This window comes from Sceloporus undulatus, chromosome 6 (genome assembly GCF_019175285.1).
Source record: "Sceloporus undulatus isolate JIND9_A2432 ecotype Alabama chromosome 6, SceUnd_v1.1, whole genome shotgun sequence".
NCBI classification, from domain to species: Eukaryota; Metazoa; Chordata; class Lepidosauria; order Squamata; family Phrynosomatidae; genus Sceloporus; species Sceloporus undulatus.
Window position 1 is genome coordinate 60,722,770 of NC_056527.1, and position 15,524 is coordinate 60,738,293.

A 15,524-nucleotide genomic window follows, 5' to 3' on the forward strand; every position below is an offset into this window, starting at 1 on the left:
ATCTGTGAAGTATTAGAGAATATGCCTCTGTTTCCCAAATTACCATATGTCAGACATTCTAGTCCCCAAAATGCAGTGTAGTCCAAAATCCATCATGAGTTAAAAATCAGTCACAACCATATAAAAATATGACAACAGCTAGTGACAGTCACCATGTTTTTTGTGACAATGAATAGATTTTCACAGTGGGAGACTTTTTTATCCTCCATTTTCTAGATGCTGAGGTCTAGAGCTCTGAATTTCAGCAAAACAAGAATAGTGACCACAACTGTGGCTTCTAAGGGGGCTAGAGCAGGAGAGATGGACAGTGGTGCTCTCCCACCATGCAGCCACCCCAGTATGTTGGGTGTAATGTTGAGCCTGCTTAGTAGTCACTTTCAGCAGAAAAATACAGGTACTTGAGAAAGCCAAAAAGAGCTGAAATCTCAATATCAAATTGTTCAGTATATACTTCCTAGCATAGGCACAGTACAGGTCGCCCCAAAAGGGCGGCCTGCCAGTGCCTATTTTTCTACCAGAGGGAACCCTCAGCCACCAAATGGCATGACTTCCCACCAGTGGGTTTTTACACCGTGGTGGTGGCGTAACAAGTGCACCACTGGCACATCTATTACGTAAGTGCCGCATGGTGCCTTGCAGACACCACACGGCACCTACGTAACAATGGCAGCACCCATATATACAGGGCATGTGCAAGGGTAGCAGGGCATGTGGGCACTCTGCCCCCCAGGCAACCTTTGCACATGACGAGGGCACCGCAAAGGGAGGAATGTGCCAGGCCAGTGTCATGTTACAGATAACTAGCCAATGCTGTCAGATGTGTTGAGCTCAGAACAGATATTGCATCATGAAAATTCTGAAAGCAGCTCCAATCAGTTTCCAGCAGCCAAGGCAGCCTAACCTAACTCCACCATTCAGCAGTGGATTACATTTATTAGACAACCTTTATAAACTGTGACAAGAAAATACTAATCAGACTGCTTAAAAACCACAAGATCATAAACATTTATGTATACTGGTCTGGATAAAGTTACTAGAAGTGGAAAAACTAGTTGCTGAAAAACCCACAAGTTCAGTACATATGTATTTATGTTTCTCCCTGCACAAGCTAAGTGAAATAATAATAATAATAATAATAATAATAATTAATAATAATAATTAATAATAATAATAATAATAATAATAATAATAATAATAATAATAATAATAATAATAAAGAAATGACAGAAAGAAATCACAAATAGTGAAAGGACTCCTTCATGTGGGACAGTCTAAATTGTGTCTCTAGCCTCTATATGTTTGATGTAAAACATTATTTTGATTAACATGGAAGTGAATCCCAAATATGTTCTTTAGCACACATGAAATTTCAACCCTGTGTTGTGAGCACTAGAACCCGTGTGGTGCAGTGGTTTGAGCATTGGACTACATTGGACTACAGTACTCAATTCTCTGCTTGGCCAAGGAAACCCATTAGGGTCGCATCCATACTGCAGAAATAATCCAGTTTAACCCCACTTTAATTGTCATGGCTCCACACTATGGAATCCTGAGATCGGTAGTTTGTTGTGGCACTAGAGCTCTCTCTATAGGTAAGGAACTGGAGCTTTCTTTGAAAGTAGAGGCAAAATGTCTCATAAAACTGCAATTCCCAGAATTCCGAAGCATTGAACCACAGCAGTTAAAACTTCATGGAATTGGATTATTTCTGCAGTGTGGATGCAGCCAAAGTGACCTTGGGTGAAGCACACATTCTCAGCCATAGAAAGCCCCATAATAGGTTCCCCTTAGGGTCATCATAAACATCATAAGCTGTAAGCACTGAATCAGCACAGCAGGATGTAATGCTGTGGAAGTCTTGCAAATGCCACATACAATGAAGACTAAGCAGATTCAGGAGGTGGTACATAGTGTTATTTTACTTAGATGAGAATAAGTTATAAAACTAGAAGTTAACGAAATGGGATATTGAGTTGTGCTGTTGATTTACTCATAGGAACTCTTCTAAGAGCCAGGTAACTTCAAATGTTTTTATTTGTTAAATAAAGCAAAAAATTCATTTTTGTTTAAGTAATAACACTACTAGGGGGAAATTATGACCTAATTCAGTTTTCTGTACTGAAACTCTGGAGCTTACTCTTTACTTTGGGGCTGGAAAGAATAAACATAATCTGATCTGCATTAAGTAAAGCTATGTTCTTTAATTACAAGACAGTCAAAAGCAAGCACCAAAAGCCTCTTGACTTCTTACTGTCTGGGGGATCTGAATCTCAGAAATAGGGGAATCTTTGTCAATGGATTTAGGGAGAAACCTAGATGCAAATTTCACCTCCAATTTGCTTTTATAAATATGGTGAAAGTCAAAACACAATCCATGTAATTTATCCTGCTTGAGGGTATTATTACAAGAAAAGGAAGGTGCAATAAAGCATAATGTTTTAGTTTGGTTATTTTGTACTACATAGTCAGTATGAAGATTTTTTTTTAAATAGTTTTTTTTAAAAAAACAGCTACACCATCTTTATACAGAACTGTTAACAGTCAAGTGGCTACAGCAGTATATTGGGCATGAAATTCAACAGATGTTTCTTGCTTCACCCAAAACCCTGCCCATGGAATATACGTAATGTAGCCAAACCTCCAATCTTATATCCTATATCCACTTCCCTGAGAGGATCATGCTCTAAAACAAGTTGTTTATATGCACTGTACATTGTCTGTAATAGTGAGTACAAAATCAGTGGAGTGGAAGCTTGCAGACTAGAAAAGAACCGAAATCGTACAATAATCTCAGAATATCAGGAATTGTATGTACAAGGAAAAAGGCTTTATTTTTGGTTCTATAAAGTGAGAAAGAGTGCCACAGCCAGGAGAGCTAAGCATACAGGTTCTACCTGAACCTCACTTTCCATGCCAGTTCAACGGCAATTCTCTGCCTCTAACAAAAGTACAGAATAAAATGAAATCATGTGATCATAAGCCATTGGTGATCCTATATTTTTAAATGATGCTTCATTTCAAATACCCATAAGGTTACAGGAAACCAGCACAGTATTATTTCTATGGCGAGAGGAGGTGAGGTGGAGTGCAATCCTATAAAGTGATTTGCCCAAACCTAAAAAGTGAGTCCCTGGCCAACCCCGCACAAAAAAACATGTTTGTTCTTCTCAATCACACATTCTTATTTGTAATGTCCATTTACAGATGAGAAATAGTGAAAATCCTTGCCCTTGCTTTCATCCCTCCCTCACCCCATTAATTGTGAGAATTTTTGCTTCTAAGTTTATTTAAGAGAAAGGAATAATTCAGACAGTTCAGTTGGCTTGGAATAAGGATAAAGGGGAGTTGTTGCTATCTGTCTTCAAGTTTACACTGACTTGACCCTACCATAGAGTTTTCTTTACAAGATTTCTTAAGAGAAGGTTTGTCATTGCCTCCTCTAACACCAAGAGACTGTGATTTAGCCGTGATCAGTTTTGATGGTCGAGGGAGGATTTGAATCCTAATCTCCAAAAGACCCAGACCAAACCAAAAATTAACCCTTAACAAATTTTGCCCATTGACCTGTTGGCCCTCCCTAAAGGGTAAAGAAAAAACGAAAGAGCAATAATTTCACCGTTAACTGCTGATCACTCCATTATGCATTGTGTCAATCTTCTCTTGCCCTGAGATGCATTATTATTACAATTTACATATGAGGAATGGAGATGGAGAGAAAATGATTTTCACAGGCCCTGACATGAAGTCTGTGCAGCACTGATCCTACCAGTAAATAGAGTGAGGCAACTGCAGGTGTTATAGAGAGAATTGTAATAACTTTTGTGATGGGGGGGGGGGGCAGTGCAGCATTCCTGATATTAAAAATAAAAAGTAGAAATGGAAATGGAGTATATAAACCATCCAAACACTGTTGTTTCTGTAGAGGTATAGAACTTGATGTTTTTAAATTTAATCTTTGAGAATTAAAAAAATATTTTTATATATATAGCAATATTTGATTTGTTTTAGAAGTTGAACCAAAAAATATAAGTCTTTCCTGAATCCTATCCAAGGCTGTTGTCTTCTATCCACATTTACTTGGGAATAAGCAGCACTAAACCCAGTGAGACTTACTTATGGGTAGACCTATAAACAATTGACCTGCACTGATTGGGATCAGCAAGTCAATTCCCGTTCTGTTCAGGTTCTTAAGCACATGTATTAAAATATTCCATTAAAAAGCAGGTAGTCTTTGGAAAATCTGGCTTTAGAATCCACCAAGAGTTGAGTATTCAGTTGGCTTTCAGCAGGTCAGCCACCTTTTTTATCCTCAATTTCACATCTAGAACATATCAAGGATGAGAAAGGCACCCTGAGCTTTGGTGTGTGTGTGTGTGTGTGTGTGTGTGTGTGTGTGTGTGTGTGTATGCAATCCGCTGTACATTACAAAGCAGTTTAGTATAAAGAATGGGTATAATGATCAGACATGAGGCTCTTGGCCGTATGCTGAAATTAGTTACCAGGGTTCTTTGGGGAAAAGACAGTTAAACCATACAGTTTGGACATCTGTCCTATGCACACTTATACTAGAATAAGGCTTTAGAAATCCATCAGGTGTGGCGTTTTGTTTAAAGAGTTCTCAGCCTGTATGTTGCTTCTGTCAAATGCATGATTCACATACCAGTCCTGAGGGCTGTTCACACTAGACTGTCAAAGCACTATGATTCCACTTTAAATGCTGTGACTGCATCCTGTGGCATCCTGGAGTTTGTACTTTGGTGAGGTAGTAAAGCTCTTTGGCTGAGAATTCTAAATACTCACTCCAACATGCAAATCCCAGTCTTCCGTAAGATGTAGCCTTTGCATTTAAAGTGGAATCATCATGCTGTAATTGTGTAGTATGAGAGGGGCATGGCAGTTTAGAGGTATCTCTCAGGGACGTAGCCAAGGGGGGTGGTTTTTTGGGGTCTGGACCCCCCTTCCATTAGAAAAAATCAATGGTGTGTGCTGCTGCACCACCGCACCCAAGCCCCATTATAATGGTGGCACTTAGTCTGGACCCCCCCTTTCCTAAAATCCTAGCTACGTCCCTGTATCTCTCCTGTGAATGCTACACAGAAGCGGACTGGTGCTGGAGTTTAGAAACCCTGAAGAGGACAATCCTTTAGGTTTCATTCAGAGGTTAGCCCCATTGAGTTCAATTAGACTTACTCCCATAAGTAAGTATGGGACTACAGGAAGGTGTAAAAAAGCTGGGTGCAGAAAACACACAGCTTTAATGATGTTATGGCACTCCCTTGCTAGTCCTCACTGCATGCATCGGGATTCATTTTTGTATAAACGTTCATAGTACCATGATATCCACTAGAATTAATGGCACTAGTGTACACTGCAGTGCAATGCATTTTATTTGCAGAGATTTAGGTCAAACCTGTTTTGCATGCAACTGTGCTATGTAGGTGGAATTGGTTGCTCTTAGAAGGGAAGGTGAGTAATGGACATGGCAGTAAGACACTACATAGATGGTGTGCATTAATCATTCAGCCCTGCCCTAAAGCTGAAGCATTTGCAAGCATTACAGTGCTGAGGTATAAGTACCAGGATACTCTTGGGAGAGTATCGCACCCTTAAATCCTGCTGGGAGAGATGCATGATCTAAAAGGCAAAAATGGGTATTATCATACTTATCTATGCCCAGCCTGTAGGCAGCCCATATCCTTCCAGGCAGCCCGTCTGCAACCTGGACTTCTCCCATGCCTTTTTCACAAACAAGATTTCCCCATTCTAAAAAAAAAAAAAAGTCATGGGAGAAGTCCAGGTTGCAGACAGGCTGCCTGGGAAGATACAGGCTGCCTACAGCCCGGGCAAGGGCAGGCATTTTCATCTTTTAGATCTCCCGGTGAGATTGATGGGTGAAATAATCTTCATCGATAATACTTGTTTTTGTCTTTTAGATCCCACATCTCTCCTGGCAGGATTTAAGGATGCAAATCTCCTTGCTATCAATAGTAAGAAGAGCAAAATTTGATAAGAATGAGCAACATGAATTTGCACTGTACTCTGTTTGCCCCAGAGCTCTGAAAAATTATCAAAAGTTGATGAGCTGAAGTTCAAAAAATGATCAGACACATCCTGATTTGCTTGTACTGGAGAGTGAACTGTATCTGTCTCAGTTCATTCAGGGTGTATGTATATTGCAGAAATAATATAGTTTGATACCACTTTAACTTCTATGGCTCCATCCTACAGAATCCTGGGAATTGTAATTTTGTGAGGCACCAGCAGTCTTTGGCAGAGAAGGCTAAAGTTTCTGTCGTAATCTGCCTTGATTCCTCCGGGAAAAGGCAGAATATAAATAAATCATATTATTATTATTATTATTATTATTATTATTATTGGCCTTGTAAAACTTCAAATCCCAGGAGTCCACAGGATGGAGCTAAAGCACTTTATGTGGTGTCAAACTGCATTATTTCTACAGTGTAGATGCACCCTTTGTGATTAAAAGATGATGCTCTGCACATGTGAGTAGAGGGACTGATATGTTTCCCTATACTGTAGTGGTTTGTTTTTAGCAGAGTTGAATAAAGAGTCTAGAAATAATGGCATAATAGACATACCTTTGTTAAATATGTGCTTATAGAAGCCAAGGTAAACAACTCATTAACCTAGAACATAAGCGATATCCTTGCTCCAATACCAAAACAACAAATTGATAGGATCAAATGAACGATAACATATAAATCAAGTAGACAGCCAACAAATGAAATCTACAGATTTTTTTTGAAAAATATTATAAAGGTGTTCAGGAATTTAGCAATTAGCTTATTTGTAAAATAGCCTAATTTCTTTTGATTAAAAAAAAGGCAAGAAAAAGACAAAAGCAAAACCCCAGTGCTTTAAATCATGGCTTCATAGGGACAAGACAGTTCTGTGTTGCTGCTGCATCTTTCTCTCACTCCCTCACTGTCTTTTGTTCATGAAAATAATTCATGGAAACCACAGTGTTTTTCAAGCTTCTTTCCATGGATGGGTCAGCTCTGCGCTTCATCATGTCAAAAAAAAATTTCACAAGCTGGGACTAGTGATAAAATCAAAAGGTCTCCAGAGTCTCAATAGAGGAGTCATTTTGCTAAATGGAAACTTTGTTTCAAAAGTAAAAACCAAAAAAAAAATCACTTGATTATTTTTTTAAAAATAATAATAATGAAGTGACCCCCCCCCAAGTCAATAACTGCAAAGTAGCCAGTGAGAAGAGGAAAAGAAGAAGTGGCTTGGAAAGCTGCATAATGCCCTCCCCAGAAACTGGTCTTTGTGGAAGGAGGTGGAGAATAATGAAGAAAAGAAATTTGCAGTCTCTTTTTGATTACATATGTGTATTTTTTAATCTTCTGTATCTGGAAAAGAAAAAGAGAGAGAAAGAGAGAGAGAAAGTTGTCAATGTTCCTCTCCTACTGGTCCAAGAAGTAGAGAAAAATGGAACAAAAAATAGTCTCTATAAATATAATGCTCTCCAAGTTATTAAAGCAAATCCATTCTTTGAATGCCTCTTTTCATCTGGCCTCCACAAAGGGGGGGGGGTTGTATAAGGAAGCTCAGGTGAACCCCAAGTTTTGCAGAAATAAAGAGGAATTTTAAAAATATTTAGAAGGGAAACCTGAAGGGGTAGAAAGCCCTGAAAATACCCATCTAGAGAACAATCATATTCAGTGACCACAAAATGCTTCCAAGCCTTCAGGGGACAAAGTTGTACAGTAACTAGTTGCAAATAGCTAATTACCTCTCTGGTTAATTCTTTTTTTCCCCAGTACCAGCTTTTTAGAACATTTTAAGATAGTAATTCCACAAGAACAAATTCCACCTCTTTTGCATTGCAAACTTTACTTTTATATGTAGAGAGATATTGTAGCACCTTTGAGACTGACTGAGAGAAAGTTCTTTCTTTCAGTTAGGGCCCAAACAGACAAGCCAAAATAAAGGTGCTTCTGGTCACTTTGGGGGTATTCTGTTTAAACGATGCATGCATCCTAAGAGTCCAGAAGCCATGCCAAACCCATGCTCCAGTCCAAAGTTACCCGAAGCAGCTTTATTTTGCCCTGTCTGTTCAGGCTCTTAATCTCAAAAGTGCTACAAGAGCTCTCTACATACTGATGCTACAGACTAACAAGACTATATCTTTGGCTTTTACTTTTAGTTACAATAGGTGTGGCTCTAATAAATGGTGGTGGGGAAAGTTCAGGTGATTCAAGCAGTGGCTCATGCATGATGTGCCCTGTGCTCAGTTGTGGGTGTTGAGACACCAACAACATGGACAGAGAAAGAGAATGTGTGTGTATTTTATACCACAGGACAGGAATTTGTGGCCTTCAGATGCTCTTGAGTAGTACAGTCGTCCCTTCACATTTGCAGGTGTTAGAGGATCAAGATCCCCACAAATGTGAAAAACTGTGAATTACCCTCCGCCCACAGCAGCCATTTCCAGGGTGGGAGGGGCAAGAGAACAGCAACGCTCCTTTCCTCTATCCTTCCTACCCTGCAAAGCTATTCTTTTGGCATCAGCGGAAGGGAGCGCTCGCTTCCTCTGGCCCTTGCTGCCCTGGAACCGACGTCCAGGTAGCGATTCTAGAGTTAAGGACCATGCACCAAGCGCACGGTTCCTAACCCTAAGATGTCACGGCGGCGGTGTAATGCCAGCCTCCCATCCATATGGGGGCCGCCATCGTGACATAAGCGACATGCAGCATATAGACGTCGTTGCGTGTCACTTGGTTTTTTTTGGGTTCTTTTTGGGGCAGAGGGACGCCGTGCAGTTTGGCTGCTGCGGCATCCTTCCACAGGAAAAGCGGCCGCCTCCAGTCCGCCCTTTTGGGGCAGTATGTATTGGGCCAAAATTACACAAAGGTGCAATATTTTTCAGTAAGATAGCCATGTTAGTCTATTCCAGCAAGGGAGAAAAGGGTAGAGGCAGGGAGAAAAGGGAGGTAGATCTCGCAACACTTTTCAGACTAATTTTATTTTAGAAGGAGCTTTTATGGATAAATCCATTTCTTCGCAAAAGCTCCTGCTAAAATAAATCAGTTTGTTTCAACTATGCTGTTATATTTTCCACCCCTTTTTCTTTTTTTCTTTCTTCTTCTTTTTCAAAGGGCTACTTCAGTATTATGACTGAGACTAAACAAGAGTAAGTTTCACTCCTTTTGGAGTATAAGCTGAATATTCAGTTACTTTTATAGTTACAGGGTATGTGGCCTCACCAAAAAATAACATCACATGCCTCAAATATAGGCTTTTGCTGCCACCTCAGGCTCTGTTGTGGGTGCCGAGAAAATTATGAGGTTAACTGTAACAGAGCGTGCCTTTTACCACACGCTCGTGGTGTGTAACACTCAGATTTTTTTTTAAAAGTCACAAATAACACAAATATTTTATCTCACACTTTTTCAACAATTATGAATGATCATGATAATGAACCATTTCTTGGGAGGGCCTTGGAACTAAAATTATAAATAATTACTTTTTCATGGTACATTTCCAAGCTTTGCATGTTTTCTCTGCTACTGAGCTATGGCTCATCCAGAAAGACAGCAGGGGGATGGATTATAAAGTTTCTATCCCCAATACCACTTGATGATTTTAAGTAAAAATTAAAATATTGGAAGATTCAGTCACAGTCCGCCCACATTGCATCTGTTTTCACCTTCAGTTGAAATGGCCGTTACACATTGCCAAAAAATAGGGCAAAAGAGGACACACATTTATGTAAACGTTGCACATGCTAACTTCACTGTATTGTTGCATACCTTCATTTGCATGATACAATTTAGAGACAGTTATTATAATTTTATTAGGAATACACTACATCTTACAATGGTAGGGAGGGCCATAGCCAGGTATACTTTCACACTACACACACACACACACACACACACACACACACACACACACATATCCAAGGATACAAATCATATACAACTCTTCAAATCAGAGGATTCCTTCAAACCAAAGACTGTCCCCTGATAGATCTTCAAACTGAAGTCTGTTTCTGATATTCTCACCGCCAGAATCTATGGAGGTGAAGTGCTCCTTTGCACTGATTGCACTGCACTGATGAGAGATTCTGAATGAGAACCAATTCAAAGTCTGTCTTTATGAATACAGCAAGTTGCCTTATTTGACAGTAGACCATTGACCCATCTAGCTCAATATTGCCAATTTTGACTACCATCACTCATCACACCTGCATGTCCAAAACATAACACCTGCATGTCCAAAACCTGCAGGTCCAAAACTATAATACCTGCATATATAAATCTATGTCCCAAACCTGCACACCTAAACCTAGTAATAACTACTAACTAGTCCTCAGTTAGTAGATTCTCCTACCAAATACGATATGTCTATATGTTGATATGTGCTTAACATCATATGCAGTTGTTTATTGTTGCAGTTTCCTAAAAACTGAGGAAGTATTCAAAATGATTGCTCATCAGCACACCAGTATAGTAACAAGCAGCTTGGATTTGAACAGATGTATTGAATCTTGCATAAGCAGAGATCTTTAGGGTATTAAATGAAATAAACCTAAGGTCAGAGACATAGTCATGTTAGCCTATGGTCGAAAACACACTGCAAAAATAATCTAGTTTGAGACCACTTTAAGTACCCTCACTCAGTGCTAGGGAAATCTGGGAATTCCCTAGCATTGAACCAGAGCAGTTAAAGCAGTCTCAAACTGGATTATTTCTACAGTGTGTTTTGCATCTATATGTATGTGATAGTCTATATCAGTATACAAAGGATCTTGTAGTGTCTTCAAAACTAGCTGAGAGAAAGAAGATTGTACTCAGAAACTTATTTGTAGCTTATGCTATACATTTATTTCCATTTACAAGGAAAGGTCCTTTGCTACAAGGTCTCCTTGTAAACCTGAAGTATTACCCAATTCTGAAATATTGTAACCCAAGCAAAATTTTGTTGTAGACAGCTGGGAGGATGTTAGGGTGGATAAAATTAACAGTTTGTTGAGATATTGGAAATATTGGTATGCGGGGCAAAAAATGTACAGTATAATTAATTAATTAATTAATTAATTAATGGCAACTGGTTTTTATATCAAGAAGAAATAAAAAGTTTCAGTCTGCCTAACAGAAAGGCCTTCCCTTATTTGGGAGCCATTCTGCTTTCATGTAATAAACCATCTGAAATTAGATTTCATGTGGAAAAATGATAAGTCACTATATCCTGTAAATGGATAGTTTGCCAGTGATTATCATTTTATGTTTATGTATGCAAAATTTTTCACCTGAAGACTTACTGAGCCCACTTTTCAACCACTAAAATGTCTGTGTAAATTGCTCCTGTGTTTAGGCTTTGCCAGTGAGGAAGATAGTACTTATTATTAACTGCATTTATTCCCAGTCATGGTTCTATTATGTCAAAGCCATGGCTTGATTTATTCAGCCTGAAATCCCAAATATATTTAGAAAGATTAAATTAAACAGGAAGACTTCCTTCTGGGTTAACATGCACAGGTTTGCACTTTTAACTACAGGTATGTGAGTAATTTTGCTGAGATGAAAAATAGAAGTAAGGAAAGCAACAAATGGCTCCAATTTCAGATTCTCTCCTTAGCAATGCTGTAAAATATATTTTAGCCACTGGGTGGAAACATTGCTTAGATTATCAGACAGTTAAAATAATCATGTTAGAATGTGGGTTGAATTTGTGTCATTCACATGAATTTCAAATGCACCTGATTATGTTTAGCTGTGACCTACAAAAAACTTGCAAAACCTGGGATAATTGATAATCGGGAGGGGATAGTTTTCCTGTAAGATTCACATTGTCAGCTGTGGAAATAACCAACATGGATAGACCCAGGACAAATAAGGGCAAAACTTTTCATGTCTTGAATGTGTTTCAAATACATCTCAGTGCTAGGGAATCCTGCAAATTTTAGTTTATTGTGGCATCAGAGCACTCTTTACAGAGAAGGCTAAATGTCTCACAAAATTACAGTTCCCAGAATTCCTCAGCACTGAGCTAGGGCAGTTAAAATGGTGTCAAACTGGATTATTTCTGTAGTATGGATTGGATCAGGGTTGCTATAAATTGGAACACAGCAACAACAACAACAACAACAATAACCACAGGGTAAACCACTGCATTTACATGTGCTTTAGGGTATTTTGGCAAGTAAGTATCATCTGATTGTATTTAAAGGAGGGCTTCAGGAGCTTTGTAGGACTTGTGAAGGAGCTTTGGGAACAGCAAAAGTGGGGTTCATGGGGTGCAAGTGGCTCATAGGCCACACTTTCCACACCTTGATTTATAGCTAGTATGTATTATTACACAGACATTCCACACTTTTACTCTACTAACTCCAAAATAGCTACCACCATTTGTGGAATAATGGGGCAACTTTGATATCCCATTCATGCAAGTTTGCAACAGCCAAGGTGGCAATCCCAACTGGGACCATTGTGGTGGACTTTTTACCCTGCATGGTCCCAATCGGGAACAAAGCCTTTCATGGCTGTTTCTGTTTGCATTAGGGAGAAAGTTCCAACTGAAGCTCACGGGAGATTTACTCATAATGTAATGAGTGGATGTGGAAAAATGGTCTGGACTGGGGCTATACTGAGGGCAAAGAATTTAAACCACTCTCATCCTCCAAATGTCCTGGATTCTGTCTTCCTCCTTCCTTCTGTTATTTTATTTTGAAAACCATCCATACAATTATTAACCACATCTAATTTGACTTTCCCGTATACCTCCCTAACCCCCCTACACCCCCCCCCCAAAGGTGTTATACAGAGAAAGATGAATCAGGGCAGATTTATGTTTCCCATTCACTTCTTTCCTGTATAACATATAATAACTTGTTCATTTCTCTCATAGTGATATACAAAAGTCCAAATCAATGTAATACTCCCATACATTACCTGCAGCCAAAACCTTTCTACTATCGCCTGCCTGAACTTTTTGCTGTGATTAAGAAAGAGGAGAGAAAATAATATTCCTTGCCCTCTGATTTCTTTAACTAATTTCCCCTGATCTTTGCTGTCTGACTTCTTATTGTCATCTTTTAATTCCCCTGGAAGTGATAAATCATGCAAACCAGAAGGATCTTCAGTCTGTGAAGTGGTTATAAGATGCTTCTAACCCAATTAATGCATGAGGTTGAGATACACAGCAGGTATAGGGATAATACTGTTTTTGCTCAGATTGGCTTCAGCTATCCACTCCAGTTGCTCCTATGTGCTAGGAAGTATAGTCCCTAGATAATAAATCACTGTCTGTTTTTTAAATATATATACGGTATATACTTGGGGGGGGGATGCCTTATTATAGTTTTCCCAGTGTGAGTTTCTCAACTTGTCATTTGTCACAGCTTAGTTCCCTCCACAGGATCAATAAACATTAAATCACTGTCAACTGGAAGCCTATTAAAGGTGATGCACATAGTATATGAAGGTATGCCGATAAAAACTAAGACATAACACACAGTCTAACTAGCTCTTTCACATACTGAAGTAACTGATTCATATCTGCCAATTTGCTTCTGGTGCTGCTGATCACATTAGAAGTCTTAAGCAGCTGGGGGCCTCAGCATAGGAAGGAGTGCTTCTCCCTATGTATGCCTGCACTAGGAGTGAGATCTGACAGAGAAGTCCTCCTCTGAGTCCAACCAGTAGGAGAAATATGGTGGGGGAAAGACATGGAGTGGGCTTTCTCAGACTAGCACCCAAGAATGATCTTCCCTTGATGGTGAGACTGGGCCAATGTAGGGTTGTTGTTTTTTTCCAGTACCAGGACAAGACATATCTTTTTATTAAAACCTATGGGGCCTAACTTACTTGGGGGTGGGGGTGGATTCCAACTCTTTCCCCCACAACTGTTTTAGTCTTTTAAAGCTAATTTAACTTGTTGAATTGTTTTATTTTGTTTTAATTATTGGTTGATTTTAATCAAGTATTGTTTGAATTGTTAATACTGTTTTATCTTTTTGCTGCCCTGAGGTCTCACAATAAAGGAGTGGTATAAAATATTTTGATTAATTCATTCAAAACATTACAGTATGACAATTATATATATATATATATATATATATATATATATATATATATATATATATATATATATTCAAATATATCTCAACTGGAAAGGCTAACACTCGCAATTATTAAGTCATTGGAGGGCAGGTTATTGCAGCATAAATACCAGCCAGGAGAGTATTAATTACTCTCATCTGAGCTGTCTGAAAAAGAACACATAATTTATTTTTCTGTTGTTTTGATTGATTTTCACCAAACAAGATATTAAAAACCAAGAATTTAAAAATGTACAGATTTTCCATAATTTAAAAACGACAGCCTGACTTCTGTTGCTTACCCTGGCAAAAGTAGAGCCACAGAACCAATGGGATTTGCCTTTATATTAGTATTCACCAATTCATTCAGTGGATTTACTCCAACTTGTACTAACCAACAGGATTCAGGCAGTGAAACGATAATCCAAAAGATTATCTGTATACAGAGCAGACTATCTTATATGATATTTGGCTGGGCAGAAACGTTAGCACCTACAATATAGTGGGAACCTGAAATGATAAGAGCTGGAAGCTATCAGGAAATGTACTCATCTATTTCCTCTCTACCACTCTTTTGCCCCTGCCATTTCTGAAATCCCTACTTGCACTTTTGAGCCATGTGGCTGGGGAAAAAATAGGTGATCCCACTTCTCTACTGTAAATCCATATACCTAGAGAAACTGGGAACTGCAAATCTCTGTGCAGACTAGGGATCTGCCATATATATTTTTATCACACTTTAAAGCAGGGGTGAGGTAAGTGTGGGCTATAGGCCACACCGAGGAACAAAAGGGCCCGAACAGACAGGTCAAAAGAAAGCTGTTTCGGGTCACTTTGGAGGTATGCTGTTTAAACGATGCATGCGTCCTAAGAGGCCAGAAGCCACACCAAAGCCATGCTCCAGCCCTAAGGACTGGAGCACAGCTTTGGTGCAGCTTCTGGACTCTTAAGATGTATGAGTCATTTAAACAGCATACCTCCAAAGTGACCTGAAGCAGCTTTCTTTTGACCTGTCTGTTCGGCCCCAAAGTATTTTGCTCCAAAATACCCACAAAGATTGCCTAGGGAGACAGTGTTAACAGGCTTGGGCGAGGTTGGCATATTTTGGGTTCTCTCAGAATTCCATTTCCAGGTCACATTCTGTTGGGGGGGGAGTCCTTTCTTTTGCTTAAAATGGCTAAGGTGAAAATACCCCCTATGGCCCCTAGGGGGGATTTGAGGGGGGGAAATCAGTATTTGAGGTACAGAAGTGGTGCAGCCCTCCAAGGTCTCCTGAGAGATCAATATGCATTCCTGACCTCTGACAGTTGCCCACACTTTTGTTATAGACTAAATTCCTAGGAAGGTTTGGGAAAGCTGGCTCTAAGCTCATTTTGTAGTTCTACCAATAGTGAATGTATCTAAAACTGCCAGATATACTAAAATCATACATGTCCCAAAGATACAGCTAAGC

The 15,524-nt window shown here is 39.2% G+C and overlaps 1 protein-coding gene across 5 annotated transcripts in view; it reads right to left on the reverse strand.

The window, feature by feature from the left end:
• Positions 1-15,524, reverse strand: part of PDE1C (phosphodiesterase 1C) — a 274,362-nt gene that overhangs the window by 12,643 nt on the left and 246,195 nt on the right. Inside the window, exon 17 of one of the 5 annotated variants that reach the window (XM_042475753.1) lies at positions 6,404-7,376. The exons of the other annotated variants lie outside the window; for them this stretch is intronic. Coding sequence (XP_042331687.1) covers positions 7,363-7,376 — 14 coding nt within the window. The 3' untranslated portion in view covers positions 6,404-7,362. Of the gene's footprint in view, positions 1-6,403; positions 7,377-15,524 lie in introns of those variants that run through there. 5 annotated transcript variants of the gene reach the window in all.